The 27666-nt window shown below is 45.7% G+C and overlaps 2 protein-coding genes across 10 annotated transcripts; both read left to right on the forward strand.

Annotated features, from left to right (window-relative positions):
- Window positions 1–185: 185 nt before the first annotated feature.
- On the forward strand, window positions 186–20225 carry ahdc1 (AT hook, DNA binding motif, containing 1). 9 transcript variants are annotated; one of them, XM_042435217.1, is made up of 6 exons: window positions 186–847; window positions 11375–11626; window positions 11922–13236; window positions 13375–15119; window positions 15569–17327; window positions 18741–20225. In XM_042435217.1, the coding sequence occupies exons 3-5, from the start codon at window positions 12043–12045 to the stop codon at window positions 17319–17321; spliced, it is 4692 nt and encodes a 1563-aa protein (XP_042291151.1). In that variant the 5' UTR covers window positions 186–847; window positions 11375–11626; window positions 11922–12042; the 3' UTR covers window positions 17322–17327; window positions 18741–20225. The 9 variants fall into 9 exon arrangements, with proteins under 9 accessions (XP_042291151.1, XP_042291153.1, XP_042291156.1 ...); XM_042435219.1 differs by having other exon boundaries at window positions 11434–11626; XM_042435222.1 differs by having other exon boundaries at window positions 11434–11474.
- A 1070-nt stretch (window positions 20226–21295) lies between these two features.
- Window positions 21296–27076, forward strand: LOC121912793 (methyltransferase-like protein 24). The gene is made up of 5 exons (XM_042435225.1): window positions 21296–22314; window positions 23321–23419; window positions 24746–24882; window positions 25058–25325; window positions 26031–27076. The coding sequence occupies exons 1-5, from the start codon at window positions 21961–21963 to the stop codon at window positions 26334–26336; spliced, it is 1164 nt and encodes a 387-aa protein (XP_042291159.1). The 5' UTR covers window positions 21296–21960; the 3' UTR covers window positions 26337–27076.
- The last annotated feature ends 590 nt before the right edge of the window (window positions 27077–27666 follow it).

Raw genomic sequence — 27666 nt, forward strand, 5'->3', positions numbered from 1 at the left:
ACTTGCCTTAGAACAGGCCTGAATTTTGACCTAATAATTTGTAGCTTTAGATTTTAACATAAAAAATCGTATCATATTATTAGTGTAATGGGCATCCCTGTCAACTATTGTCTGTCCTCCCACTCCCTCCCTGCCTGTGTCTCTCGCTCTAATCTCCGTCTTCCTCATTCACACTGGTCCTCTCTCTGTCCTCGGTAAACTACGGTTCCCATAGTTCCAGAGGTGTAAAGTGAGGCCAGCTACGGGTGCTCGGATGGTTTTGACAACCAGGCACGTTGGAGAGGCATAGCGGAGACTGGGGCGCACGAGAGACAGAGAGCTGGAATTGCAGAGGCAGAGACGCACGGGCGCACGGTCGATTTTCGCCTCCCGCATACTGGGGAGTCCCGTGCCTGTCACCAAAACCAGAGCCCAGCGCTCGAGCGCAGTTATGTCAGCACCTTAATTGAGGAGAAGACTGTGAACAAACGTCTCTGCTCCTTATTTTTTAAATTTCTCCTCCTTTTGTTTTTTTGCTTTCCCATCTTTGTGGGTGCAGATATTGATGTGAGCCAGAGGAGCGGTTTTTTCCGTTGGCCGCACGAGACGGTGGCGCGCGACGGCAGGAGGACACAACGTTTACATTAATGTGGGAGGACTATCTCCCTCCGACTCGGGGAGCCCAGATGAGAGGGAAATGCTGCGCGCTGACGGCTGAAGCCGTCAAGGCAACTGCTCCGTGACCCGGGCGAGGAGAGGAGCGAAGCACCGCCGCTGACAGCCGCGCGAGCCGCCAGCCCCGCCAGCCAGCGTTGACACCGCAGCAGCTCCAGCAGCGCGAGCCCCCAGACTCTCTTTCCCTTTCTTGGTGAGTGCGCGTGCAGCGTCTTGTGTACACAACACCAAAAAATTGCTTACTGACCGCTCAGCCAGTTGTGCTGCGCACCTCTGGCTACGTTTCTTTTTGAGTTTTTTTTTTTATGTTAACCTCGTCGGTGCCGTTAACTGAGGAGGGTCTGCATGCGTACTGCTCGTGCTGCTGGGTCATCAGGGCTTTTCTGTGAGCATGCAGTGTGTGGTGAGATCTTAAGTGATGATGTTCAAACACACACACACACACACACGCAAACACACGCAATGTGATTGAATGTGTGCGCAATGAACTCTGTGTACCCACACCTGTTTTTCTGAGTATTGACAATATTCTCATCAATTAACCTCATTATCACTGTATAGAGCCCCTACATACAGTGTAGGCAGGGCAACAGTATACAGTACCTCTTCTGGTACTGTCACGCTGCTGACACACACACACACACACACATACACACACACACACACACACAGATCTTGTTTATCTGCTGTCTCCACAGTCTGTACCTCTGTGGTTGACTTTAACGGCTCTTTTCTCATAATGAATTCACATATCAGTGGCACATATCAGGGGGTCTGATGATGTGGACAGATGTTTGCTTTACATATTAACAGCAGACACTGAGAGTCCCGGTGAGCGTCCGTCCAGCTCCCGGGGTTTCCATCCCGGCAGCTGTCAGGCCACTTAGGCAGGACACAGCAGCGGCACATCCTGCAGTGGCAACAGGGCCGGTGCATGTGCTTAGCTGGAGAGACGCACCATGCTCATGGTGGTGATTATCAGCTCTTGTCTGTGGTTTAGTGAGGAGGAGGAGGAGGAGGAGGAGGAGGAGGAGGAGGAGGAAGGGGAGGGTGGGAGGGTGGGGGGTGGGGGGGGACAAAGGAAGAAAGAATGCCTAAGAAACTGAAAGAGAGGAGAGGGAGAGAAGATGAGAGGGAGAGAGAAGTCAATGTCAGTGTCTGGGCAGTGACAGTTCGTTATTTAAGGGCCCCTCAGAGACGTGCACAGGCTGCCCTAGTGCAGGTGCAGTTAGTATGCAGAGTGATGCTCTGCCTGCCTGCCTGTCTGTCTCTCTGTCTGTCTGTCTGTCTGTCTGTCTCACTCTCACACAGTCTCTCACTCTCTCAGTTGCTGGTTGAAGAGTGAGTTCTCTTATTGGTGGGTCCTCTTGGACATAATGAATAATTTCAACCTTCTGAATGCTGGAATGAAAAGGAAATGGCCTCACCTTGGCATGCAGCCGCTGTCTGTCAGACTTGTCTTGAGTGCATGGCCTTGTGTGGGTGCATGTGTGTGTGTGTGTGTGTGTGTGTGTGTGTGACAAACAGAGAGAATGTGAACATATAACAGCTTAGGCCTATTGTGCTTCCTACCTGTATGAGCGGGGCTAGTTGTCATAGCAACGGCCTTTTAGCTCCGTTGGTGTTCCTCCTGTCCTCATTGGCAGGGTCAGCGCACCTAACACACCACATCTCGCCTCAAAGCTCCGCGTGTGTGTGTGCGCACATGTGTATGTATGCACATGTGTACTTCAAACTGTGTGTGTGTATATGTGTGTGTGTGTGTGTGTGTGTGTGTGTGTGTGTGTGTGTGTGTGTGTGCTGTGGAAGTACCTTTTGTTTGCGCCTTGCTGCAGTTTGTAGGCGTGTGGGTTGATGGCACAGACAAGCCAGAGTGTGTGTGTGTGTGTGTGTGTGTGTGTGTGTGTGCACGAGTGTGTGTGTGTGTTGCAGTGTCACAAAGATATACCCTGCTGATATGACAGCCGACAGCTCAACCAATCACCTGTTTTCTCTCTCTGCCTATCAGCATGTGAGGTTGCCGTAGTCAGACGTCCTCTTGATATGGAGGTCGTCATGGAGATGGAGAAGACAGAATGGACACACATATTCATGTTTGAGCTTACACACACATGCACAAATACACATAGACACATAAAACACTGAGCAGTGTGATTTCTTTAATGACTACTAATGATTTTCTGGTGTTTTGGGAAGTTTTGAGTTATGTTCAGGATGGTGCAACCTGTTGAATGGTTAATATTTGTTTAGAGGAGCGTTAAGTTAGCTTGAAAGACAGAGTCAGAAGCTATATGTGGTCTTTTTGGTCTTATCGTTAATCTTTTACATCATGTTACAGACCACCACACATAAACATTGCCGCCAGTAATCAGAAACGATACCCTACCAGAGATCGAGTTTGTTCAAATGCTGATTCTCCAAAAACAATCTCAGGCTTCTTCTTACAACTACAAAGCATCTCATTTCGTGATTCTGGATTCTAGCTGTGTGCAAGATTTGTCAAATGCAACAAAGAGTTTTTTTTTTGTTGTTTTGGGTACAGATGTTTTGTTAAAGTCATCTGAAGATCATTCTGGCACTCCTCTTTGAACTCTTCACAACAGATATATTACTGCCATTCAGGAAAAAAAAGGGAATTTACACCAGCGTTGTGAATGAGTCAGGCCATTATTACTCAGCACTTGAAATGCATCCCAAAATACACAAGAAATTGATTCTAGGGCACAGATTCACATACACAATTCACATCAATTCACAGAATCTGGATGGATTGAGCTTAAAGTTGTCTTCTGATGTTATCAGAAGATACTTGTTCTAAATCTGAGATCTTATATTATACTGCATGCTTTCCACTGTCTCCTGTTAAAAAAAAAACAACTTTATATCCTATAAGACCTCTTATTTTTTAATATTTAGTGATAAGACATTTTCGGAATATTTTACAACTTTTAATATTTCACACTGTTCAGCGGGCTACTGAATAATTAGACATTACTTTGTCCTTGGAGTGAAGGGTCCTGTCTTTTACGACTCCTATTAATCTAATCATCACCTGAAGTGAAATAGCTTTCGCCACAGGCAGGTAAACATGGTTCAGCTCCCACACACACACACACACACACACACACACACACACACACACACACATGCACCCACACACACAGCAACCATTTAGCATTAGTGTAAGCAGTGTTTGTATGCTCCATTCTGTCACCTCCCACACAATACATTCATAAAACGGCTCCTCCACGCCAAAGGCACTGACTCAATAGAAGACATCTCCTTTTCTCTTTTTTTCTCGCCTCCATCCCTCTTTTAACCCCCCCCCCTTCATGTTTCTCTGCCTCTTCTTATCTCTTGTCCCTTCCTCTGCTTCTTTTTCTTCCACTTATCTCCCTGTTCCCTTCTCTCCCTCCTTTCCTACATGTCCTTACTCACTTACCTCCTCATTCTCCTCGTCTCTCTCACACCCTCCCCCCTGCAGGGCTGGTTGCAGCCGGTTTGAGTCTGACAGTGAAGAGGAAGCTTCGACCTCTCACCTCCGGAGGATGGAGGGAGGGAGGCAAGAGGAGAGGGATGATGGAGGGCACCGAGTTGGAGGAGAAGGGAGGGGAGGAGGGTGAAACTGCAAGAGGCGAGGGAGAGGTCAAAGAACAGGAGGGATTTGCGAAGAAAGAGGGAGAGGGAGAGCTGGGGGAAGGGACAGAGAGAGAGAGATAGAGAGAGAGAGAGAGAGAGAGAGAGGACGGAGGGGTCAGGAAAACGAGTGATAAATGAAGGGAGAGCGGCAAGATGGAAGGATGAGGAGGATGCGATAGAGAGGATGAGAAAGAGAGAGACAGAGTGTGAAACTCTTGTGTACCTCCCTAACAAGCTGGACAGAATCAGCTCAATTATTAAAGAGGAGCGAGAGATGGGGAAAACACGCAGACACACAGACATACACACACACACACACACACACAAAAGCATCTCTCGGTGTCTGGCACACAACTCGTACTCGCCGTCTCCCACACACACAAGCAGGTTTACGCACACACACGCACACACACATCTACATCAACATACTAACATTTCAATAGGCTTTATTGCATGACATTTGACATGTGTTGCCAAAGCGCAATTACAAAAATAATATGACTAACGCTATGTAGTCAATAGAATAAAATAGATAATGAAATAAATGAATGAAATAAAATAACATATATATAAGTGATCAACTTACACATGCACAGTGTGTCTGATGTTTTATGTATCTTCATGCTCGTGCGTCAGCATGTTGGAGACTTAGTTATCTTTGTTTTTAGCGGCGTGTGCGTATACATGTGTCTGGGTATGGGTGTTAAAAACAGTGAGTCAGAGGATAAGCAGAGACTTGTTAGTGATTCTCCTCAACACCCCCGACCTAACCCCCCCACACCCCCCCTCCCTCCAACAATACCCAATTTGGCTTCAGCGCCGTCTCAACGTTTCACCAGCGTGGCTTCAATGTCGTCCCATCAATATGAACAGATAATCAGAGCAGTAAGGGGTCTGTCTATAAATCCCCGTCGTGAATATAGTTTTCACCCTCTTCCCTTCCTTTTTTCTCTCTCTCTCTCTCTCCTCCCTTCCTCTCCTTCTCTCCTCCTCCTCCTCCTCCTCCTCCTCTTCCTCTCTTGCCCGTTCCACCCTTGTTTCTAGTTCTCTTTCTTCTTTCCCTTTTCCCTCCTTCTCTGAGGAAGTGTATGCCCCCAAGGGACGAAAAGATTTGCTACCTTCCAGGAGAGAAAGAGATTGTGTGTGTGCATATGTGTGTCTCTTGCTCTGTGTGTGTGTGTGTGTCCTCCACATGTGTGGATGATCGTGTGTGAGCGTGTGTGTGTGTGTGTGTGCGCGTGAGAGTGAGAACATACACTTCCTGAGACAGAGAGGGAGAGAGAGGCAGGGATGAGCGAGTGAAGAGAGAGTGAAAGCAGGAGGCTGTGGAGGGGGAGGAGAGAGAAAGAGATAAGAGAAAAAGACAGAGAGTAGTCGGGGAGAAGGGGGAAGATGGATGAATGCACTGCGCACTGAGTGTATGTATGTGTGTGTGTGTGTGTGTGAGTGAGAGAGATGGTGGAGAGATGCAGGTAGACAGAGAGGGACGGAAGGGCTTCTTATCCTCTCAGCAGAAGTCATAATTTCTTAGAGCGTGCACAGATGTGTGTGTGTGCATGCCTGATTGTGTTTGTGTCTGAGTGTGTTACCTTGCTCAGGCTTGAGGCCAAGAACCAGAGAGGTACAGTGGTGTAGCGTTGGTGTGCAAGTGTGAGCAGCATGTGTGTGACTGTGCGTGCTTTTTGAGCAGTGTGTATGTTGAGGCTGTGGCTGATGAGCTGTCAGTACCTACAGTTGGAATGTTCACAAGGCGGCCATTGTTGTTCAAACAGCCAGCAGCCTTCTCCTTGGCAACGGGCGCTGCAGCAGCGTCTCCCACAGCAACTGTGGAACAGGAGTATGGAGGGAGGAGGAGGAGTCAGGAAGTCAGGGCCGCAGCACAGAGGCCCCTCTCCAAAACACTGGCCTCAAGGTCTGACTGTGTGTCAGGGTCCAAGCATCTGGTTTGTGTGTCCTCTGTGTGTGAGGTAGATGTGCGTGACTGTTTTTATGTGTGTTGGTATGTGTGGTTTTTAAGTGTCTCTGTGAGTTCTCGCCAGAGTGACTACGTGGAGTGTCAGTGTGAGCGTGCATCTTTGCTCGCATTTGCGTGTCTCTGCGTGTGTGTGTCTGCTTGTGTGTTTCTCTCACTCTCTTCTGTTTGTGTGTACATGTCAGCCCAGTGTGTGCGTGCACCTGCATGAACTGTGAGTAGGAGCGTTTCTGCGTTTGCACCTAAGTGGCTGGTTTCATATTCCTGTATTTGCATGTGTTTCCAGACGTATCCCTGTGTGCTCTTGTTTGTGTTTTTGTGTGTGCACATGTGCACACTCTTAGCTGTTCCCAAGCGGTTGGTCACATGACCTGACTGAGGGGCGGCCATCAGCAGCACCATGAAACTGCCTGCAGGAGAGAGAGAGAGAGAGAGTGTTGGGCTGAGTTGAAGATGAGGGAGGGGTGTTGGGGAATGGGTGCGTGTGTTGTGGGAGAGAGACTGGGAGCGGGAGGAGGGGAGGTGGGAGGCTGGGGGGGGGGGTGCTAGAAAGATGAGAGAGGGAACAGTGAGTAAGAGAAGTGAGGAGGGGGGGTAAAGGAGGAAAAGGAAGGGGTAATACAGTCCTTCTTGTCTTAAAATAACTATAGCATGTGCTGTATGTTTCTGCAGAAACAACAGGAGAGAGACAGTCAGATAGTGAGACAGTCAGATGGGGGTGGGGGGGGGGGGGGGGTCCTGGTTTTGTGTTGTCTAGTGTTTCTAGCTACTTCTCCGGTCCCCTGTGTGCATCCTTGGCTGAGCCGCAACTGTATCTGGTTTGAAGTCTGTTTACGTTAGATTTCTGTCTCTGTCTGAACGTCTGTCTGCCTTTTTGTTTGTCCGCACATATGGTTTATGTGTTGGTCTCTGTTCATTTATATGCTTTGTGTGCGTGTTTGTTGTGTGCGTGCGTGCACATGCTTGCTCTTGGCAGTAGATACAGCGCGCACACTGATGATGAGGATCATTAGGAATTTCCTGCAGCTGGGGAGGTGGTGGTGGGGTTTTTTTTTTTTGGAGGGGGGGGGGGGGGGGGGGTTGGCAGTAGGATGGGTGGGATGTGAGTGGGTGAGAAAGAGAGGAGAGGTCAGATTGAAGGAGAGTGTGGGTGGAGGTGGGATGTGTTTGTTGGACTGTCTCAGTTTGACTGACGTGTGTGTGCATGAAGCAGCAGCCCACCAAAGCCCAAAGTTTGGCTCTGTTCTGAAGGGTCTTTGGTGGTAATTTCTGTGTAGGGCATATAGGCCCTAGCAGTGTGATATGTGTGTATAACACTCCTTGCCCCCTTGGCACACTTACACACACCCTGAGCTCTCAAACCACCCAGGCCTGTTGATTGGAAGGTTTGGATGTGCTTGAATTTTAGCTGTTCAGTGTTACTGCCTGTCGGGCTAAAATGCACTGCGGTCAAGGCAGGACCTTAAAACTTGTTTTTTCAGTGACTTGAATTAAAACTTTGCCGTTTGGCTGAGTATTGAGTAAATAGTGAAAACTTTTTCCCACAGTAGGAGGATAAATTTAACATGTCAGACTCATTTTAAGATAATTTCATCATCATTTTAAGATGTCTAGGTTCTGTTTAGGTTGTGCTCATGTGAAATGAAGGTTGTTCTCATGTTCTGCGATGCTGTTCCAGTTTGTTTCTTTTACCCTCAAGCTGATGTGAAATTATATCAACATGCATCAGCAATACATTTTCATTTAAAGTTAAGGATTACAAGGGCACTCTGGTGGCTTAGGGGTTGAGGTAACCAGGACCCGCAGCATCTCTGGTTCACATCTGGCCATGACCTTTGTTGCATGTCGTTACTCATCTCTTTCTCTCATAGTTTCTTGTCATGTCTCTGCTGTCAGCTGTCACATAAAGGCATAAAAATACTCTACTACATAAAAAAACTAATTTTTAGAAAATTAAAGGTTATACAACTTGTTATTTTACTTACATTGCACCACACACAGATGACTATAATTCATGGTTATTTGATTCAATTAAGTGGCTGATTTATTACACACAGTGTTTACAGTTCACACACTTGCCACTGAAAACATCTCATGGATGACTTGAAAACAGTTAGCCATCAAGTTGTCGAACACTTTTCTTCACAGTCTTTTGATTTATTTTTTATCATATTTCTTTTGGCACAGGATTTTTTTTTTTTTTGTAGAAGAAGTTGTGCAATGTCGTCTGGAGGTTTGAGGTTAAGGTTGCACCAGGGTTGAGGTGGTGTGGAGGAACAAGAGGCTGATGGTAGCTGAGTTTCTGCACGGTGTCACTCAGTCTCTGTGGACCCCCTGACCCACTTCCCCCTCCCCACCTCTCTTTCTATCCTGGCCTCACATACACTTTCTCTCTCTCACCCTCTCTCTGTTTTATCCCCCCTTTCTTCTTATCTGTCTAAACCTCTCTGTGGAGCTCCCCCCTCCTCCCCTCACCACCTCTCTCTCACTACCTCTCTCTCTCTCTCTCTCTCTCTCTTTCTCTCTCTCCCTCTCCCCTCCATGTCCCCCTCCCTTACAACCCCCCCACACCCCCCCACCCACCCCCCCATGCTGTTTCGGTGCTGCTGCCTGTCTCTTAGCAACAACTGCACACCCGTTAGAGCTCAGTGAGTGCTTTTACAAACACACCCAGGAAAACACACTCCTACACGCGCACACTCGCAGACACACACACACACACGTGTGCGTGCACAAACGCATCCACACTCACACACACACATAGGGTCTAGCTCCTCATTGAGGGTTGCTGCTGGCAGGCCAAGTGAGTCTGCAAGCCTTTGTGGCAGTGAGATAGATGAGAAGAGAGCAGATATGCTGTACAGCTACCATGTACAGAATGATTGTTCCTCTCAGACTATGCACAACAGGGCAACTGCCTAAACTGGAAAATGACAGGTTCTTGTCTCTGCTTTCACACTGGCATGTGCACACATACACTCTGTGGCATGTTGTGTTGTTGTTGCCTTTCCTCTAAACACACAATAGCACTGAAAACTTTTATGTGCAAGATCAGAAATTTCAGACAACACCATTCATATGAGAGCTGCTCTTTGTGAAACAGATTCAACAGATCATCATGTGGGAGAAGTGCACACTATTGGCTGTTTTCACAGAGACAATACTACACCACTGTGTGTTCCAAAGCGCCAGAGCCATTCACAGTAAAATGCACCAAAACACATTCGCTACGTATGACGGTGAATATATTGGAACGGTGACTGATGGATTCCAGGAGTGTTTGCTTAAACAATGAATCATAGTAGGAGCGTTTGATTGGCTGGCATCTAAGCCTTGTCAGAATGCCCCCCACAGAGCACAGTAGAGGGATATTTGCATGTGTGTCTTTGTTTTGTGTGTGATTGTGCAAGACTATACGTGTGAGTGTGTGTGTGTGTGTGTGTGTGTGTGATATGTATGTCTTTATGTGCAAATCGATGTGTGAGTGTGTGGGAGGATGTAGCTGTGGGGGCATATTTGCATGTGTCTTTGTGTGTCGGTATGTGTTGCTCTGTGTGAGTCTATGAGCGACAGTGTGTGTGTGTGTGTGCATGTATGTGTAAGCACATGTGCAGCAATGTTTAATTAAAGCATGTGTTCTTCTTCTTTCACACACCGGTCAGATGGAGGCTTAATTAATGAATGCTGTTAATTAGATGAGAGAGAAAGTGCGAATGAGAATGGGAGAGAGAGGAGAGGGAGGGTGGGAGACAGCACTGGACATAGGAGGGAGTGGGTAAGGGAGTTAAAGAAACTATGTGTAGTGTGTGTGTGCGTGTGTGTGTTCATCTCCATGTATGTCTGTCCCAGTTGTGTCATTCCTCAGAGCAGCAGAACATTGAGGTTGTTCTGCTCCATGTGTGCAGCCCTAAACTCTGCTACAGAAAAACTCTCGCTTTTCCTCCTCTCGCCTCCTTCAACTTTTTCTCCCTCTATGTGCCTGTCTTAAATCTGTCTGCCTCTGTCTATCCCTCCACTTACCATCATTTTCCTGTCTCAATCACATCTTTCATCTCCCTGTATTTCTGTCTCTCGCCCTCTCTCATAGTTTCTCACCCACTGACTCACTCATACTAGTCTTTCACCCCCTCCCTTTTCTGTCCCCCCTCTTTCTCTCTCTAACTCTCACTCCTTCTCCCTCCCTCCTAATCAGAGCCATATGTTGGAGAGGGAGGCAGAGAGATCTGACGGTGGACAGGATTGTGTTGTATGTGGAGAGTGTGGTACAGCGTTGGAGCCAGCCGTGCGCGTATCTGCGTGCAAGTGTGGCTTGTATTTGTGTGTGAATGTGTGCAAGCATGCAGTCACGTGTGAGTCTGATGCACGTGTGGTCCAGATTTCATAAGACTTCTGTCTGTTCTTGGTGTCTTTACTTCCATTTCTCCTCTGCTCTGTTTCTATAATCCTTCCATCGTTCCTGTCTTTCTGTCACCTTCATCCCTCCATCCTCTTAACACCTCTCTATTCATCACCTCTCTGCTTCCCCCTGGTGGCTGCGATTATTCACACATTCTCATTCTTATGCACCCTCAAAGTGTGGTGCTTTGTAATGCATTTGAATTGTTTTGGCAAATTGTGGCATGCAGTGTGTGTGTATAAGTGTGTATGAGTGTGTGTACGTCTCACCGCTACACCACAGTTACTTTTTTTAATATTTATTTGAATTTTACAAAATGCTCATTTGCCCAAATTGTGAGACTGACAGATCACAGCTCACTGTATCCCATACAGTACTTTATTCTGTGAGTCTGGTCATTACATACTGATGATCATCAGTTTATGTTATTGTGCGCACTTTATATCCAGTAGAAGAGAGTAAAGTGGCACTGGCTAACATGTGTACCTACAATCTGCTGTTACACATCGAAATGAAACACTGACTACAATTAGAATAGAAACATTCATATTGCAAGCCATCTTCCAAAATAATTGCGTCTGATGTGAGATGGTGCAGCCCTCACCAAAATACTGATTCTAGTCTGGTCTGATGCTTGCTGTGACATCGTGTACTAATCTCCTATTCTCTTTTTGTTTCCCCCCACCCTCACCGTTCCTCCCACCTTCTTCAAGTCTCTGTCCCTTCCTCTGTCTGTCTCTGTCTTTCTGTCTCTCTCTTTCTTTCACTCTAGCAACCATGGGCAAAAGACAGGAGCAGAGGGGAGAGAGAGAAGTATGTGAGCTCTCCACTGCAGTATTGATGACCCAATGATCCCCTGCAGAACAGAGCCAGTCAGGCAGACAGAGTGAGGCTCAACTCAGAATCAAAATCAGAATCAGACCAAACCATTTGGTAAAAGCAACCAGTTGAGCAGGATATGAATGGTAAATGTAATCTAATGTTGTAATGCTGCTGTGTGGGTGGCACAGTTAATACAATAGAGTGCATTACAGATTAGGTTTATGGCCCATTGCCAAAAATTGTGACGATCATATCACACAATCATAATTCCATCTGTGCTGTAAATATTCGATTTTCCTATGTACAGTATATTTGATTTCTTACAATGAACAATATATTTAGCAGCATGGAATTTAGATTAAATGTCTTAAATGCAACAATGAATTTAATTGTGGATTTCCTGTCTGGTTCATGATATTGTTTTTTTTCTGTCCATAGGTTCTTGAATCTTCTTGACAACTGTTAGAGGAAGACAGCCACAAAGACGAAAGACTAATTTACATACAGCAGAAAACATCCCTTGTTTTCCTACTCCAGTAATAACAAGACTGTCCACTGAATGAGTGGCTTGTCAGATCACCTACATTCAGGCCAAACTGGGGCTCCAGTGGGCTGTGGTGGGACTCAGGCCGAGGAAAAAGGGTGTGTGGGGGGGCTGGAGGGGCTGGATGGGCCTGAGCTCTGGACCAGGGAGCTCAGGCTCCAGGATGGGTCCCAGGCTCCCTCTAATGATGGACTGGCACCGGTGACCCCCGACCATTTTCCCCCCTCCTCTGCCTCCGCTCTGGCCAACGGCCTTCATCTACAGAGAAGGCTGGGGCACGGCCCCTGCCGGCGGAGGCAGACGGAGACTCACACTACCGCTGACACACATTTATTTGCAGAGACACTCAGAAACATGCAAACGCACATAGACCCAGATGTGCATGAACAGGCACATGTGGATAATTGTGGGAACATGGATATCAACGCACATACGGTTTCTGTAGGGCCAGAACACTCCAGAACTCTCTCACCAGAGGCCATACACACATCACCTCAACCCCTGTCTTTGGCACTTGGCAATCATCCTGCATCCACCAATCAGCTGACAGCCTCAGTCCTCACTGCAGAAACAGACATACCCTCAAATCTTTGTCCAGTCCCTATTGGTCCGAACCCAAACACAGGCTCTTCTCCTCTTCCTGTAGAGGCAGAGAAGAAGTATGCACTCCGCAGCTCTGGACGTCCCCGCTTCCCCTGTCACCTGCGCAAATCCTCCCGCCTCCGCCGAAGCACAGAGGATGGGGAGAAGAGAGCAGAGAGGGAGAGGGGAGGAGAGGAGGAGGATGAAGCATTAGAGGAAAAGATCTGGAGGGTTAAGGAGGAGGAGGTGGTAGCTGTCAAGAAAGAAGAGCATTTGTCTGTTGAAGCTGTTCTCCCTACTGCTCCCTGTCCTACAGACATTGCTCTTGCTCTCACAGTACCCAAACAGGTCCCTAAAGCTATACCTAAACCTGGACCCAGACTTGGCCATAAACCTGGACCTAAGTCCAGGTCAAGGCCCGCACCGAAATCGGTCCATAAAGCAGGTCCTAAAAGTGTCATGAAACAACGTCAGGCAGCCCAGTCCATCCCTCATCGTGCTACCCCTCATCTCCCATTTACAAACACATCCACCATCACTGCACCTCGGCTAACTGTGCAGAAGGATGAACCTGTTGCAGAGGTGGAGGTATCGACCAATAACCGGAGGCGTGGACGTTTTGTTGGAGTAAGTTCATTGATAGTTACATATCACTGTCCTTACTACTACTCGTTACTGATGTAACATACAATTTCATACAATATACATCAAATAGATGTTAGACAATTTGTAATTGCATGTTTTATTTTGGTCTCTGCTGTACAGGTGAGGAAGATTGTTGTGAAGGTGGCTCGCATTCCTGTTAGCCTTAGCCGCCGACAGAAGAGCTACAAGATTTCCAATTTGGAGACAGTTACTGGGACAGAGAAAAGCAATGATGGCAGTCTGGAGGGAGAGGCAGTTCGAGAGCCGACTGCACTTCTTCGCATGAAGAACAATGGGAAGAGTGTCATGGTGATGTTCCCTCCTGGAGAACTTCCTGTTATTCTCAAACGCAGGCGGGGACGACCACCTAAACAGGCTCTGCCAGGAATACCGGGAGAGCCCCCGAATACTGGGAATGCTGGGAATTCTGGTGGTAATGGAGACCAGCCAAAGAAGCCCCGGAGGCGACGTCGGACTAAGCTCCCTTGCCCCTATCCATCGTATGTCAATGATACTAATGATGTGAAAATGGAGTATGGGGATGTTCTGTCCAAACTGGCCTTTTTAAACCGCCAGCCCCCTGCCAGTGGCCGCTGTTCTCCCCCTCGCTGCTGGACACCAAGTGAGCCAGAGAGCTTTCATACCCCCTTGGAAAACCCTGGAATATCCACCCTGCTGCACCGGCTCACTGGGTTTAGACGCCCGCGAGGTGGCAGAGGAGGGGGCATTGGAAGAGGTGGGGGAGCAGCAGGGGGAATTGGGGGCAGTGAGCGCAATAAAAGCACCTTCAGTGACTTCTTTGAATCCATTGGCAAGAAGCGAAAACTGAGCCCCATGTCTGAGCATGGATTACCTAGGAAAAGGGGGAAGGGTGTCGGTGGAGGTGGGGTAGGTAGAGGAGGGGGTATTGTAGGAACTGAGCCTGGGGGAGAGAAAATAGTCAAAAAGAGACGTGTGAGAAAAAATGGTGCATTTAAAGGGGAGGGGGTCTCCATGGGGCAGGACTGGCCTAATGGGGCAGGTGGCTGGGGGGAAGAGGGGGGTATGGACAAGGAGAAAGGTTTGGGTGGGTATCAGCTCTGCGGATCCCCAAGGGGGGGCTTTTCCTCCTGTGAAATCGGGAGGGGAGGTGCCTATAGCAGTCCAGGAGGAAGCAGAGGGGGTGGGCCAGCTGGGGAGGACTCACAAGGCCTTTTTGCTGGATATTTCCGATCACTGCTTGACTCAGATGATTCGTCAGACCTGTTGGACATCTCCTCCTCGCAATCAAACCCCCGCAAAGCTTCATCCACTCCTGGTTATGAGCCATCCAGCCCAGCTACTGGCCAAAGCTGGTCCCCTGCATTCCCTAAGTGGGGTACCAAAAGTGCAAGTTCTGGGGCGGAGGGTTCAACCCAGACACATTGCTCCTCTGCCAGGCCTCCATACAGCTATGGCAGCCTGGCCCAAACATCCCCCACCACTTCTACCTATCCCAAATCCACTCCTCCATCTCTCTCACACTCTCCTAGCTCCCCCCATCCCGCCTCTTATGGCCACTACTCCTCTGGCTACTCCTCTTCTTCTCCTGCAGGAGTTGGTGCAGTGCCACAGAGATCCTCAGACTGCAGCTTTGCATATGGGGCTGGACACAACAGCGGCAAGGTAACCCCTGTTGGTCAGATGGGTTATTCTAGCTATCAGGCAGCCAAGAGGGGCTATAGTGGATATCCTGCAGCAGGTCATTCCTCCATGGTGCGGGGGGAGTCGACAGGACCCACATCACCAGGAGGAGGGTACATGTCTGTTGCCAAAGGTAGCCCCTTCAGCTCCTCATCTTCCCCAGAAGGTTTTAAACAGTTCAACTGCAATCAGTGGAGCTACAGGTAAATCACTTGTGGCAGAAATTAAAAAAATACTCAAAAACAAATACAATGAATTCAAGAGATTTCTCAATGGCCTTTTCACACAAAAATCTGACTTTGTATGAAATGATTTTAAATTAATGGGCAATTAAATGTTTTGCTTCTCTAAAAAGTGAAGGACAAACTAACAAAGGTCTGACGAAGGAAGGATCAAAGAGATGTGAATTTTTTTTAAATAAATGTCTCACTCCAGAACATCATTTTCAGTTCTGACATTAGTTAACTCAGGGCTAAAATGTACACCGTGGTTATTTATGTTATCAGAGTTTTCTCTTGAGATTCTTATTTCTGATTGGTGGAACTGCAACAAAGAGCAGCGGAAATTGAAAGATTTATCAAGTGCAGGGAAATTGCTCAAGTGCTGTTTGTGTGTTTAATGATTTGTTTTGCTATATTTATGTTTTTTTCAGACAAGGCTATGGTGGCTGGTCAGCAGATGGCTTTGGGCCTCAGTATCATGGCTACAGTGAATATGGCTCTAATGAGTCTAAAGACATCTTGGATATCTCAAACTACACCCCCCAGAAGGCCAAGCGGAATCCATTTACTGAAAGTCTTTCAGAATCCTCTTCTGACTCTTCACATCTCGGCTCTGCAGCCATTGGTTGTGGACCTACGTCCACAGGTGGCATTTACAAACAGAATGAGCCTGTTTCTGTTGGTGGAGAGGGAGGTCAATCAAGTCTATCCAGCCTGGAGAAGTTGATGATGGACTGGCATGAGAGTGCTTCAGCACCCTCCTATAACTGGAGCCAGAATGTCCTCTTCCAGGGTGGGGGAACCAGCAAGCCTGGCCGCGGTCGCAGGAAACGGACTGAAACACAATCAGAAAAAGAAGGGGGTTCTGCTTTACATTCTGATTCCCCATCCAGTCCCTCCCCAACACCCACTCCAGGACCTAAGCGAGGGGTTGGAGGACGAGGCAGAGGGTCTAGAGGAGGCAGAGGGGGTTTGTCTCCATGTCAGAGAGAGCGGCCATCAGGGGCCAAAGGCAGGGGCAAGGCTGCCTCTACATCGGGAGTGGGAGCAGCAGGGACTGCTGGAGGTCCAGAGGGGTCTGGGCTGTTCCAGGAGGGACTGGACTATTACAGCGGAGACAGTAGTAGCCTCTCTCCACTAGCCACTCCCAATCCTGCACCACCTTCCAGCTACCTCCAGGACCCCTGTGAGTACCCCTCCCCTTATTCTGCCCACCCCTCCACACCTTCCTCAGAGGAACGATATCCAGCCTTATATCCTGGAGAGTCCTCCTCTTCACTCTCACCCAGTGTCTCATCTCCTCCTTACCCTCCTAAGCCCACCCCTCCTCCACCCCAGTCTTACCACCCTGTGCCCTCTAGGACCTTCTCCCCCTCCTGCTCTCCTTCACCACGGGTAACACCCCTCTGTGGCACTGCACTGAGTCCCTCACATCGCCCCCCTCCAAAAGAATCACAGTTCTCGCAGTATGACTCCCCCAGTTACTGCAGTTCCCCCTACTGGTATGGACAGACATCCCACAGCGGCAGCCCAAGCCCACACTCACACAGCACACACTCAAACACAGCCGTGCACACACACAGCAACCCACACACAAGTCCTCATGGAAATACACATGGAAATCCGCTGGTTAGCCCAAATGCAAACACACACACACATATGAACCCGACTCCCCATGACACACACCATCACAATACACAACCCCATGCAAACCTGAGCTCACACACCAAATCCCATCCCAACTCGCACCTCCAGAGCAACCCCCTCTCCCACTCAAACCTCCACACCAACAATCAGCCCCACCACAATGCACACACAAACCCCAACACTCACCTCCCCTCCCATACACACTCCAACCCCAGTCCCAGCCTCCATGCCCACTCAACACCTTTGCTCTATGAGGAGCGTAGCCCTCCCTCCACCATGACCCCCCACAAGCGGGATCTGACTCCCCACGCCATAAGCACAGGCCAGCGCCAGGGCCCCTTGCCTCTCTCCCCGTACCCCAAACCTCCCCTTGACTCTTCGCCCCATCAGGAGGACACTACCAGCTACTCCCTGTCCCACCAATCCTACCAAGGCATGGGACACCGCTACCCCTCCCAGGCGGCTCAGGGCAGCGGAGTGCTGTGCCAGCTCCTGGACCCGACCAATGATGACAGCTTCAGCGTCACCAGCCTGTAACAGCAGGTGAGTTTATTGAACCAAGGACCACCACTGCAACTCCAATAGACCTGTGACAGTGTTTAAATGCTGAGGATGACCATATTTAATGATTTAGAAGACCTAGCTTAAGAAGCATTCATTGATATTTAATTGGACAATATAAAGAAGGACAAAAAGACTTAAAGCTGGGGGTAGGCAGTTTTCTGGAAAAGACAAAAACAAAATAGAAAAAAGCCAGAATTTAAATATACAGCCCTCCTCATGCAGCTCCCCCCTCCACCCCTCCTAAACCCCTTCCCACCAGATGAGCACAGGCATATGCACACGCTTTGTACACTACATGCACGCAACACAACAGTTACTGCACTCACTCACACACACAACTTCCTCTCAAGGCACAACAACCTTTAGTAAACAGTAAACGGTAAACAGGACCGCCTCCCACCTGTTTGAAGTCCGCCACAAAAGTAATGAGTGTCCCATCTCCCTTCTTGAATTCGAGTGATATCACGTTTCACTTCTGGGAGCCGAGTTCACTCCTACTGAAAGTCTCTCGCTCCAGCGTTGTTGATAAGATTATGCACTGTTCAGTTTCTCCTGCACTACAGGCAATAGTCCGATGATTGCACATTGCTTTTCATTCTGCTTTCTGTTGATATTCCCATCTCTTTTTTTTTTCTCTCCTTCTGCAATTCATGCAGTCCTGTCACTTCGTATCCGTCTGTATCTCACTGCTCGCCTGGCCTCCAAACTTTCTGTTTTGAAGACTCTGACCATGCGAAATGAGCACACGGGCAGAGTGCGCGTTTCATGTGGGCTGAATGAAATGACTGGACAAACTTATTACAGGCCTGTGACAGCCACAGATAACAGATTTATTTGATTGCTGTCGGGACGTAAAGAGAATTTCAACAAATATAACAAAAAATACTTCTAAAATAAATTGCCTACCCAAGCTTTAACAAACTAGTAAACTATTCCATCAATAAACACATGAAATTGTAAAGCTGTTCATTATTTGATATTGAATTGGATAATAAAGCAGTATTAGTAACAAAAAGGGATTTATAGCCTAATTTGCTATATAATTATAAAGGCTTATCTGATTGGTATATTGAAACGTCCACTTAAATGACAATTCATTAATTGCTTTTGCTAGATTCCCTAGGTTTGTGTTTGCAGATACTCAATGAAAGTAATAGGTAGATTTCAATGGGTTTTATGGTAGGTTGTGTCTCAAAACATGTTAAAGCTGTAAAAGTCCATGTATACTTGGAGTTTAAGTGTAAATAGGTGAATTAAAAAATGGACACTTTTAACAGTGACCCTCTGCAATGCAAAGGTTTACTTTTCATTTTACCACAGTTAAAAATGTAATATTCTCATTTTACTCTATCTCTCTTCATCTCTTTCTCTCTCCCTCTTTTTTTCTTTCAGGTGCATTCAAACCAAGCTTTTACAGATTTGCAAACATTTTTTTTTCTTTTTTGTTAAGGAAACTTCTTTGTGAGACTGTGAAATGAAGGGTGAGAATTTTGCTGCCAGCTTTGGACAGTAAAGCTTTAATTCTCCAGCATTGACAATCAAGATCAACCGCAACTTAAAACACCCAAGCATGCGCACACACGTAAATGCACACCAACACACACACACATACACACACACGCACACACACATACACACGCATGTGCAGAATCATTGACTACCTGAACACATAATATCATACATATGTATGCTGGAAGGAGGGAATGGCCAAGAGGAGCTGACGGATGAATCCCAGACGCTGATGGACAGAGACAAACCTATTGCCTCACCCCTTTTCTTTCCTGCTGTGATACATCAAGGACTCAGTTTCCAAGAATCTCATCAAAATCTCTGTCTGTATCTCACCAAATCTTACTGGTCCTGTGCTGTACATCTGCAGTATGGACAAAACAGGATCACACTGCTCTTTCTCTCTCTTTCTTTCCTCTGTCTGCTCTCAACTTCCCCTCCTCTGCTAAACCAGCAACCGTGTTCTGCACTCGACTCACTAACTCAGCATTTCTGTCGTATGCCCTAACCTGAACCGCATCTGAGCCCAAATCATCCTTTTAAATACCATGAGCCCAGCAACTGTCCTACTCTGTGCGCTCCCTGTGTTGTGTCCCATGAGAGAAAAGTGGACTAAACCAGTTTCTGCTCTTGAAATACCAGCATCTGTACATACAACTCCAGCTCTGAACCAGGGGCCGCCTCTTCACTCTGAAGGTCCGTCATCAACCTCCTCAGCGTTCTGCCATAGTTTCTCTGCTCGGGGGGGGGGAGAGAGAACTGCAGCATGGAGACTCTACATCCTGTGTTTTGCTGTTTTAACTACAAGGGAAAGAGACATTGAAATCACACAATGGCCCCAAAGAGACTCTTGTTTTCTGTCGGCAAATGTGAGAAAGATGAGGATGTGATTGCGTGAGTGCAGTAATGCATGTATTTGTGTGTATGTGTGCATATATGTGTGTGTGAGTGTGTGAGTGTATGTGTGTGTGTATGTGTGTGTGTATGCCTGTGGGGTCAAAAGGAGTGGGGCTCCCCAGACACCAAAGTCTTGGCGGGGCTTCATTCTCTCTTTCACTCTCTCCCTTCTTTTTTCTGTGGTCTTGTGTTGTTTGGTGGTTTTTGTGATGAAAAAAATTGTATATCTGTCCGTTACATATCATGTATGTATCTGAGGTGCAAAATATTTAAATACACATTCTGTTCTTGCCATTGGTAATCTTGTCTATAGTATAATGCTTCTTTAAGGGATTATGGGAGGTGTGAGCATGTGTGAGCATGTGTGTGTGAGTATGACACACACACACTAAGTATTGGGCTTTGCCCAGGCTGTCTGGGACTGTGAGCGAGAACGAGTTCAGTCAAGGACACAATTCGACAGGGAGTGAAAGGGAGGGAGGAGAGGGGAATGGATGGTTGGGAGAGCAGGGGAGGATGTGTTGGAAAGGAAAGAGAGAAACCAGACTGGGGAAATCAGAAAAGAGTGTCAGCGAGGTATTAAAGCCACTGAAACAAAATGTACAAAAATGTACTGTTTCAAAATTCTTCTTCCAAATAAGGAAATGTATTAAAGCAGAGCGTAAAGGCTGGCGGTACCAAGGAGCTGACAGAAAGGGACCCATGCTCATTTCTTGTCCTCACAGGGAAACTTGATATAATACAGCAAATATTGTACATCTGCAGCTCATGTGTATATGAGTGCGAGCCAGACAGAAAGCGAGAGTGAGAGAGAGAGAAAGAAAGCAGATGGGGGGAGTTTACTGGCTGCATATTGTGTACAGTTTGTCAACAGGCTGACTAAATAGACTTAGACATGGCCGGAGGAAATGTGTTTGCTGTGACATTCCACTGTATGGTGGAAAGGGACATGCACTGTCAACAACACTACATGACAAGATAGAGAGGGGGGGGGGGGGTACACAGCAAGAGCTCTCTTTAAGACTTCTCTTTTGTACTATTTTTTTTTTTAAATAACTGCTCTCAACTTATTACTTTCTATGTAAAAGTATAGCCAACTGAAACCCACAGTCTCAGCATGTTTAACAACACTTATACATGAAGTGTGTTGTTATCTTAACATTATTACTCAACAATTGCTGGTAAAAAAAAAAGTATTCAGATCTTTCACTTATGCAGAAATAGAAATACTACAATGTAAAAATAACCTATTACAAGTAAAATTCTTGCATTCACATTATTTAAAAGCACACAAGTGTTATTAGCAAAATGTAAATCTAAAAGTATTCCCTATCCAGAATGACCCCTGTCAGTGTTACATATATTATAGTGCTTGATTTTATTGATCCATTTACATGTAAGCAGCATTTCAAGGCTAGAGAGAGACATTTCAAAACCAACTTTATTTACTATTGCTGCACAGTATTGTTTATAACCATGCATCATATTTTATAGGTTTTGTATGTATAATTTTAATCCCCTAACTAGTAGCTGTTAAATAAATGCAGTGGAGTAAATTTCCCTCTAAAAAGTTGTAGGGGTAGAAGTGTAGCATAAAATATGTCTGTAAGCATTCAAGTAGCATATCTCAACTTGTACATAAAGTACAGTGAGTGAGCACAAGTAGCTAATTATAGGCCACAAGCAGTGACTGAACTCAATTTTTGCTTTATAAATAAAGTCACTGCATTACATTTATCACTAATTCAACAGTCACTGTTCATGCGGATGAGCTGCTTGTGCGTCGCTTAGCAACAGCTTAAGCAACCGTTAGTGAGTTAGCAACTTTAAAATCATTAGCTTAACTGTCTTGTTTTTTAACATTATCATGGTAGTTAAAAGTTTTTGGCCTATAAACTCAATATGTGATGGTGAGGAAAAGGGGGGCAGTGGGACGTTTTTAACAGGAATGTCAACACTTCGGTTCATGAGTTAGTTATTAATGGGCTAGCGTGAAATAAAACGTCAGTCTGTGTCAATAAGGCCACTGCTGACCGAGGAATGCGCTTCGTCATCAAAACCTTCCCCTGGGGGTAAGAAGGAGGCCGGGGAGGAAAGAGGAGGAGGGGAGTTCTCAGCTGGGACTTTCCTCTCTGCCCTCCAGAAAAAAAGTTGAATCACAGGGCACCGCGCCGGAGATGTTCCCCGGTGCCGTCACGGAGGAGGTATGCGGACCTGTATGCTTTGGTGCGGCCGTGGTGGTCTCCCCCTCCGCTCGGCAGCACTGCTCCTTTTAATCCCTCCGTTTCTCCTCGCGCTCCAGCTCCTCGTCGTCGGGCCGCGGTTACCTCGAGCCGCAGGGGTGGGGGTGGAGGAGCGGGAGGGCGAGGTTGCGTTTTCCGTTATCAGCATCGAACCGGAGAGGAGCTCACGCCAAAGGGGAGCTCTGTCCCGGCGACCGGATCCGGCGGAGGAGGGGGAACAGGAGGAGGAGGAGGAGGAGGAGGTGGTGGTGGAAGATGGGAAAAGGATGGAGGGGGCACGAGCATATGAGGACGAGAACGAGATGCACTTGCGCCAGGTAAGTAGCGCGAGACAATAAGTTTATTGAAATGTTTCTGAATGTTTGCTGCCAAAAAACTGATATTTATTGAATTACATCAAACTTGGCGACTTTTTGGGGGAAAGTGACAATCAATTTTCATTTTTACCAACAGTATATAGACTAGAATAGATGAAAAAACAATGTAGTCATACCACAATTAATTTACCTTACATGCACAATCCAGCATCATTTACTGATTTTAAAGTGAGTATAGCAGAGGACAGATAAAATGGCCTATATATGTTAAGATTAGGACTAAAAATGTGTGCTTTCTTCATCCAGTATATTCATTATGTTGTGTCTGTTGAGCTCCTTGAATTATTACAGACATGATGGAACAGGTGAGGGCAGGAGAGGAGTTGAGCACAGCACTGACCCTAGATCAGAGAGAGGTGACAGCTGTTCTCTCTTTCGCTCTTTGCCCTTCAGGTTACAGAGAGCTTCAACCTTCATCTCGTGTTTGTGTGTGTGTGTGTGGGTGCATCTGTCCTCTCTGCTTCAAACTCCTTCCCCTCGCTCCTCACCCCTCTCTCTCTCTCTCTCTCTCTCTCTCTCTCTCTCTCTCTCTCTTTCATTCTCTTTTTCTCTCACTGTCTCCTTTTCTGCCCGAGGCTAAACTCTCTGACTCATTCTAGTGAATCATCACCCCCCTCCTCCCCCCACACCCATCCCCATCGAGGTTGCCATGGTGACCACAGGGATCAGTCTGGGTTGGGTGGGGGGCTGTGTGTGAGTGTGTGTGTGTGTGTGAGTGTGTGTGTGTGTTTATGTATTACAGTGCCTCAGGCAAATATGTTACCCGTAGGACTGAGGTCAGAGTCTGTGACCTGCCTCCTCAGCACTCATACCTAGGGCAGGGGGTGCAGCAGACACACACATTACTGTCATTCCTATGCATTATTCAGCCCACTTCCAAATTCCCGTGAATCTGTTGGTATTCCTTGTACTTGTTGTATCGATATATTGATGTGTGTGTTCCTAGGTCGGGCCGAGACCTTTGGAGTTGCAGCAGTGGGCTGCAGACGAGCCATCCTTCTCAGCAGAACTCGATCGTATCATCACATATCTCACAAGGCCACAGGTAGGCTACACAGAACATCACATAAAACACAGTACTGCTGTCAAATGAAAACACATCCAGAGTCATTTACTAAACTGAAAACAACTAATTAAGAAAATTTACTCATCAAATCTCAGTGTGTGAAAAAGTGTCAATGTGTGAAATGTCTTAATGCACCTTAATATCATTGTTTCCTGACAGAATTTGAACAAAACTAATATTTATTTACTGTATATTGTACATTTAACTGCTTGAAACTTTTATGTTTTCATACATTTTTACATTTTTTAAATATATTTTACAGACTGCAAAACAATAAGACAGTTAAGCACTAAAGAATGACAGGATAAACAATTACAAACTCTTAGATGAAATCAAATATAAAGTTACTTATAAAGGAATTAGGTACACATGCATAGTCTAATACAAAGATTCCCAGACTTTTTGGCTTGTGACCCTTTAAAACAAAGTAATGCTTGTTTAACATCTCTAATCAGAGGTTGAATACGGGCCTGAAATGATAAAACTATCTAGTGTTACATGAGAAAATATTTAACATTGTAAAAGTCAGAGAGAGTAAACCTAAGTTTGTGTTGCAGAAATGTTTTCCTCCTTCTTTTCTGTCTTGATAATCATCTTGTGACCCCTTCACTTTATCTTGTGACCCCGTGGGGGGTTGAGGGTCGTGAGCCTCAAGTTGGGAACCACTGGTCTAATATGTAGGGCCCTCCCTGAAGGTCTCACTCCAAACTCATAAGGGACCTACAGATACTGCAGCCAGGAGTTAGAGCTTGCCAAGCGTTAAGAGTAATCAATAAAAACTTCTCTTTCTCAACTACTTCTTCTTCGCTTCTACGACTGCAGACTTGTGGGGGTTAACATAGCAGTAATACGATCAGTCAGGCGCTGTCAATATCCTGGCAGCAGATTTCTGCCAAATCTGGTGCCAGAAAGGACTTTCAGTTCCAGACTGGAAAATCCCGTTCAAAAGTTAAGACTTATGTAACACCAAGTTTTGGGAAACTGGCAAGCACAATAATATATTCACCAATTTAACAGAGTATGTTGTGGTGATTTTGTTCATTAATTACTTGGTACTTGCCATAAATTAAGATGACACTTTTGTTAAATAATTGTCATCTACTGAACCGCACATTTAAGAGTCTTTTTTTTTTTTACCAGAAAACAATTTGCTTTACTTAAAGGTACTGAAATGTTCTCGCACATTTATACAACTACTCCTTAAACTTCCTTTCTTCTTATTTGTATGCTAATTTCGTGTAAGCCGTACCGCAGACTTCTGTTCAATCCTTCTCATGTGAGCTCTCTTTTCCTGTCCATCCCTAGCTGAACTGCTCCAGGGTTTTATCTCCAGGTCTGGCTCAGGCATCACAGCCGCCTGCAGCTTCACCCGTCTGGTTGCTGTGCGCTGAGGAGTGGCTCCTTCCAGCTGCAGATACACCATGTGTTGCATACTCCTTCAGGTGCGCCCATGTATCTGTACAGTATGTGCATGCGCCGGCGATGCTTACGCATTCACATCGCTGGCAGTGTTGGAATAAACAATGCAATGCATATTTAATCATGCACGCAATAATCTTCAAACCGCCTCTGTGCTCCCCTGCCTCTCTGTCTATCTTTCTGTGTTTGTCTCTCTAGTATGGATGGGGGAGATGCAGACTTTCTAAAGACTGTTTCAGGGCTGGAATGTGAAGTCCACACTTTTGATCCCAGTAACTCCAATGCATCTGGTGGTCACCTTGGCAACAGTTTGGCTAGTAACCATGGTAATGGAGGTGTGGCGAGCCAGCACAAGATGTGGCTGGAGTGGCGGGCTCCAAGGAAGCGCAAGCACAAGACAAGAGGCAACCTGGGTAGTGTTTCTCAAACACTGGCAGATATCATGGCAGCTCTGGGACATCACACAGTAAGACACACACACACGCGCGCGCGCATGCATGCACATACATACACAGACATTTAGAGAAACCGTGCCAAACAAACATACCTCAGAGTCTTTTCACCCCAACATACCCAGAAAGCTCTCTTACTTGTATGTTCCCATAGCAACAGGGCTCTGCGCCATCCCTGGCTGCCATGGCAACAATTTAAGTGAGTGAATCACACACTGGCTCAGTTACATCGTGCAGCCACAAGAGGGAACTGCATACCTACAGTTTGAATATGCTGTATGTTAGCTGACACAATAAGGAATGCTCTAAGACATTTATAAATATTCAGAATTCATTTTCCTTTGATTTTCAAATATTTACATATACTGATTAGGTCTATGTTTACAAAGGAAAACAGTGAGGCAACATGATAATTGAGAGAAATAACATGCAAATGTACATAAGTCTGCGTCACTGACTTGTATGGAAAATGTACAGAGCTTTTTCACTGTTTTCTTTTTTTTATCAGTTCCAACAAATATATATTTTTTTAGGAAAAAGATCTTAATTATCTTTCAATTTGAAAGTAAAAAGGGCTGCTGCTTTTTGTGATTTGCTAATTTGAAAAGTAACTGATAAATTCATTATGTAACTTTGATGAGTATTGGATATTTATGGTATTTATTATTATTATTGTCCATTTATTGTTATATTAATCTCTGTTTTTCTTTGTCTTTTAGGTTCACTTCCTGTATGTTGATCTGCTCAGTGCTGAGTGGCGAGTTTTCCAGAGCTGGATTGAGTCGGGAACTTTGCAGAGTGTCCATCATCTGGTTGCCACGGTGCACCTGCAATGGGCAGGGTTTGAGGTGGGCGGAACCAAGGAGGAAGTGCTCCGCTATTGGTTCAGTGTCCTGCAGGGTCTCCAAGCCTCCGGACTGAAGCTGGTCCACAGCTCTGCAGGAGAGGGACACAGTGTCTTAAAACAGACAGTAGCAAACGCTCACAGCTCCTACACACTCAGCTGGGCCAACATGAGACACTGATACTCACACATGAATGGACAATGGTGTACACACATGACCAGACATTGTGGATGGCCTGAAACAAAAAGGAGAGGGTCAAACTTAAAATAGTTTGTGGAGTTAGACTTCAGGTTTGTTTCTGTTTTCCTGTGAATCAGGCACACAGGTCCTTAATATGACATCTCCATCTAGTGGAGATGAAAGGTTTTGCCATTTTATGTGTCTCCACCCTCAGAGGGAAATACTGTAGTGCTTGAACAGAATACTGGTTGATTTGGCAAAATGTGGAGCTGAAGGATGGATTTCTCTTGGCACAATGAAAGAATGTTTAACATATAAAGAATGTAGTTTTCTCACTGGCAATATAAGATCAACATAAAAAACACAGTTTATCTTAATATATCAATATATCATCATCATTATATCATAAAGGTACATCCTATTTTGCATTTATTTGATTGATACAGCTAAGATCCAGATGCTTGAATGTAGTCTTTGAATTGATGATTTACTGTATATAAGAACGTCTCTGTAGGCCTTAAAATGCTTTTTTGTGCAATAAAAACTGTTTACACAGAAGACAAGAAAATGCTTAAATGATAATGAAAAAATATAGTGTTTACTGTAAAATTTCTAGATTCTTTGCCATCATACTGATGCATTTTTTGCACTCTACTATGTACTGTATAATAATAAGAAAAACAATGACACCATATTATATATGTGCATTAATATCACAATAAACTCAAAATGAATCCAAAGAGCCCATAGTTTTATTTTATTTATCTTTTAACACCCTGATCATCCCTGGTAACAAGAGGTTTTAATGTCCTTAGAAGATAGGTTAGAAAAGATGAAAGCTGAATGTTTTCATGGAAATAAGGTGATTTTTTTGTTGCTTTTCCTACAGATATACATTGCAACCACATGCAAACCATACCAAATCATCTTTGGATATATATGGAAGCACAGTTATAATTCATGTCTTCATATACAAGTGTGTTCTGTATTACAGGCCTCTTTAAACACATGACAGAGGGGTGTAATAAATGCAAACATATTTATACATCTTAAACTTGATATATATATATATTACTAACTGTATGAGTGTGTTTCCAATAAATTATAAGTGTCATTCAATGACTGTGTTTGCGTTGTTTGTCAAAACATATTTGCATTTATTTGATTCAATAAGCAAAATTAAAGAAGTGGCTGCAACAGTGACTTAATTCCAACACAAATAAAGTTTAAGACCTACAACAGGCACTGTGCCGCAAGACAAGGCTATAATCGCTTTAATTGCCATCACATTGCAACAGCCAAACAAAAACATTATCCCAGTACTAGTATT

Source organism: Thunnus maccoyii, chromosome 15, assembly GCF_910596095.1.
Source record: "Thunnus maccoyii chromosome 15, fThuMac1.1, whole genome shotgun sequence".
Classification (NCBI taxonomy): Eukaryota; Metazoa; Chordata; class Actinopteri; order Scombriformes; family Scombridae; genus Thunnus; species Thunnus maccoyii.

Excerpts from the sequence above, each read along its gene's own strand:
- LOC121912793 (XM_042435225.1), top strand. The coding sequence starts at position 21,961 with ATGCGGACCTGTATGCTTTGGTGCGGCCGTGGTGGTCTCCCCCTCCGC. Across the intron at positions 22,315-23,320 it reads ACGAGATGCACTTGCGCCAG|GTCGGGCCGAGACCTTTGGA; the intron begins GTAAGTAGCGCG and ends GTGTGTTCCTAG. Across the intron at positions 25,326-26,030 it reads CAGCTCTGGGACATCACACA|GTTCACTTCCTGTATGTTGA; the intron begins GTAAGACACACA and ends TTTGTCTTTTAG.
- ahdc1 (XM_042435217.1), top strand. The coding sequence starts at position 12,043 with ATGAGTGGCTTGTCAGATCACCTACATTCAGGCCAAACTGGGGCTCCA. Across the intron at positions 13,237-13,374 it reads GGCGTGGACGTTTTGTTGGA|GTGAGGAAGATTGTTGTGAA; the intron begins GTAAGTTCATTG and ends TCTGCTGTACAG. Across the intron at positions 15,120-15,568 it reads TGCAATCAGTGGAGCTACAG|ACAAGGCTATGGTGGCTGGT; the intron begins GTAAATCACTTG and ends TGTTTTTTTCAG.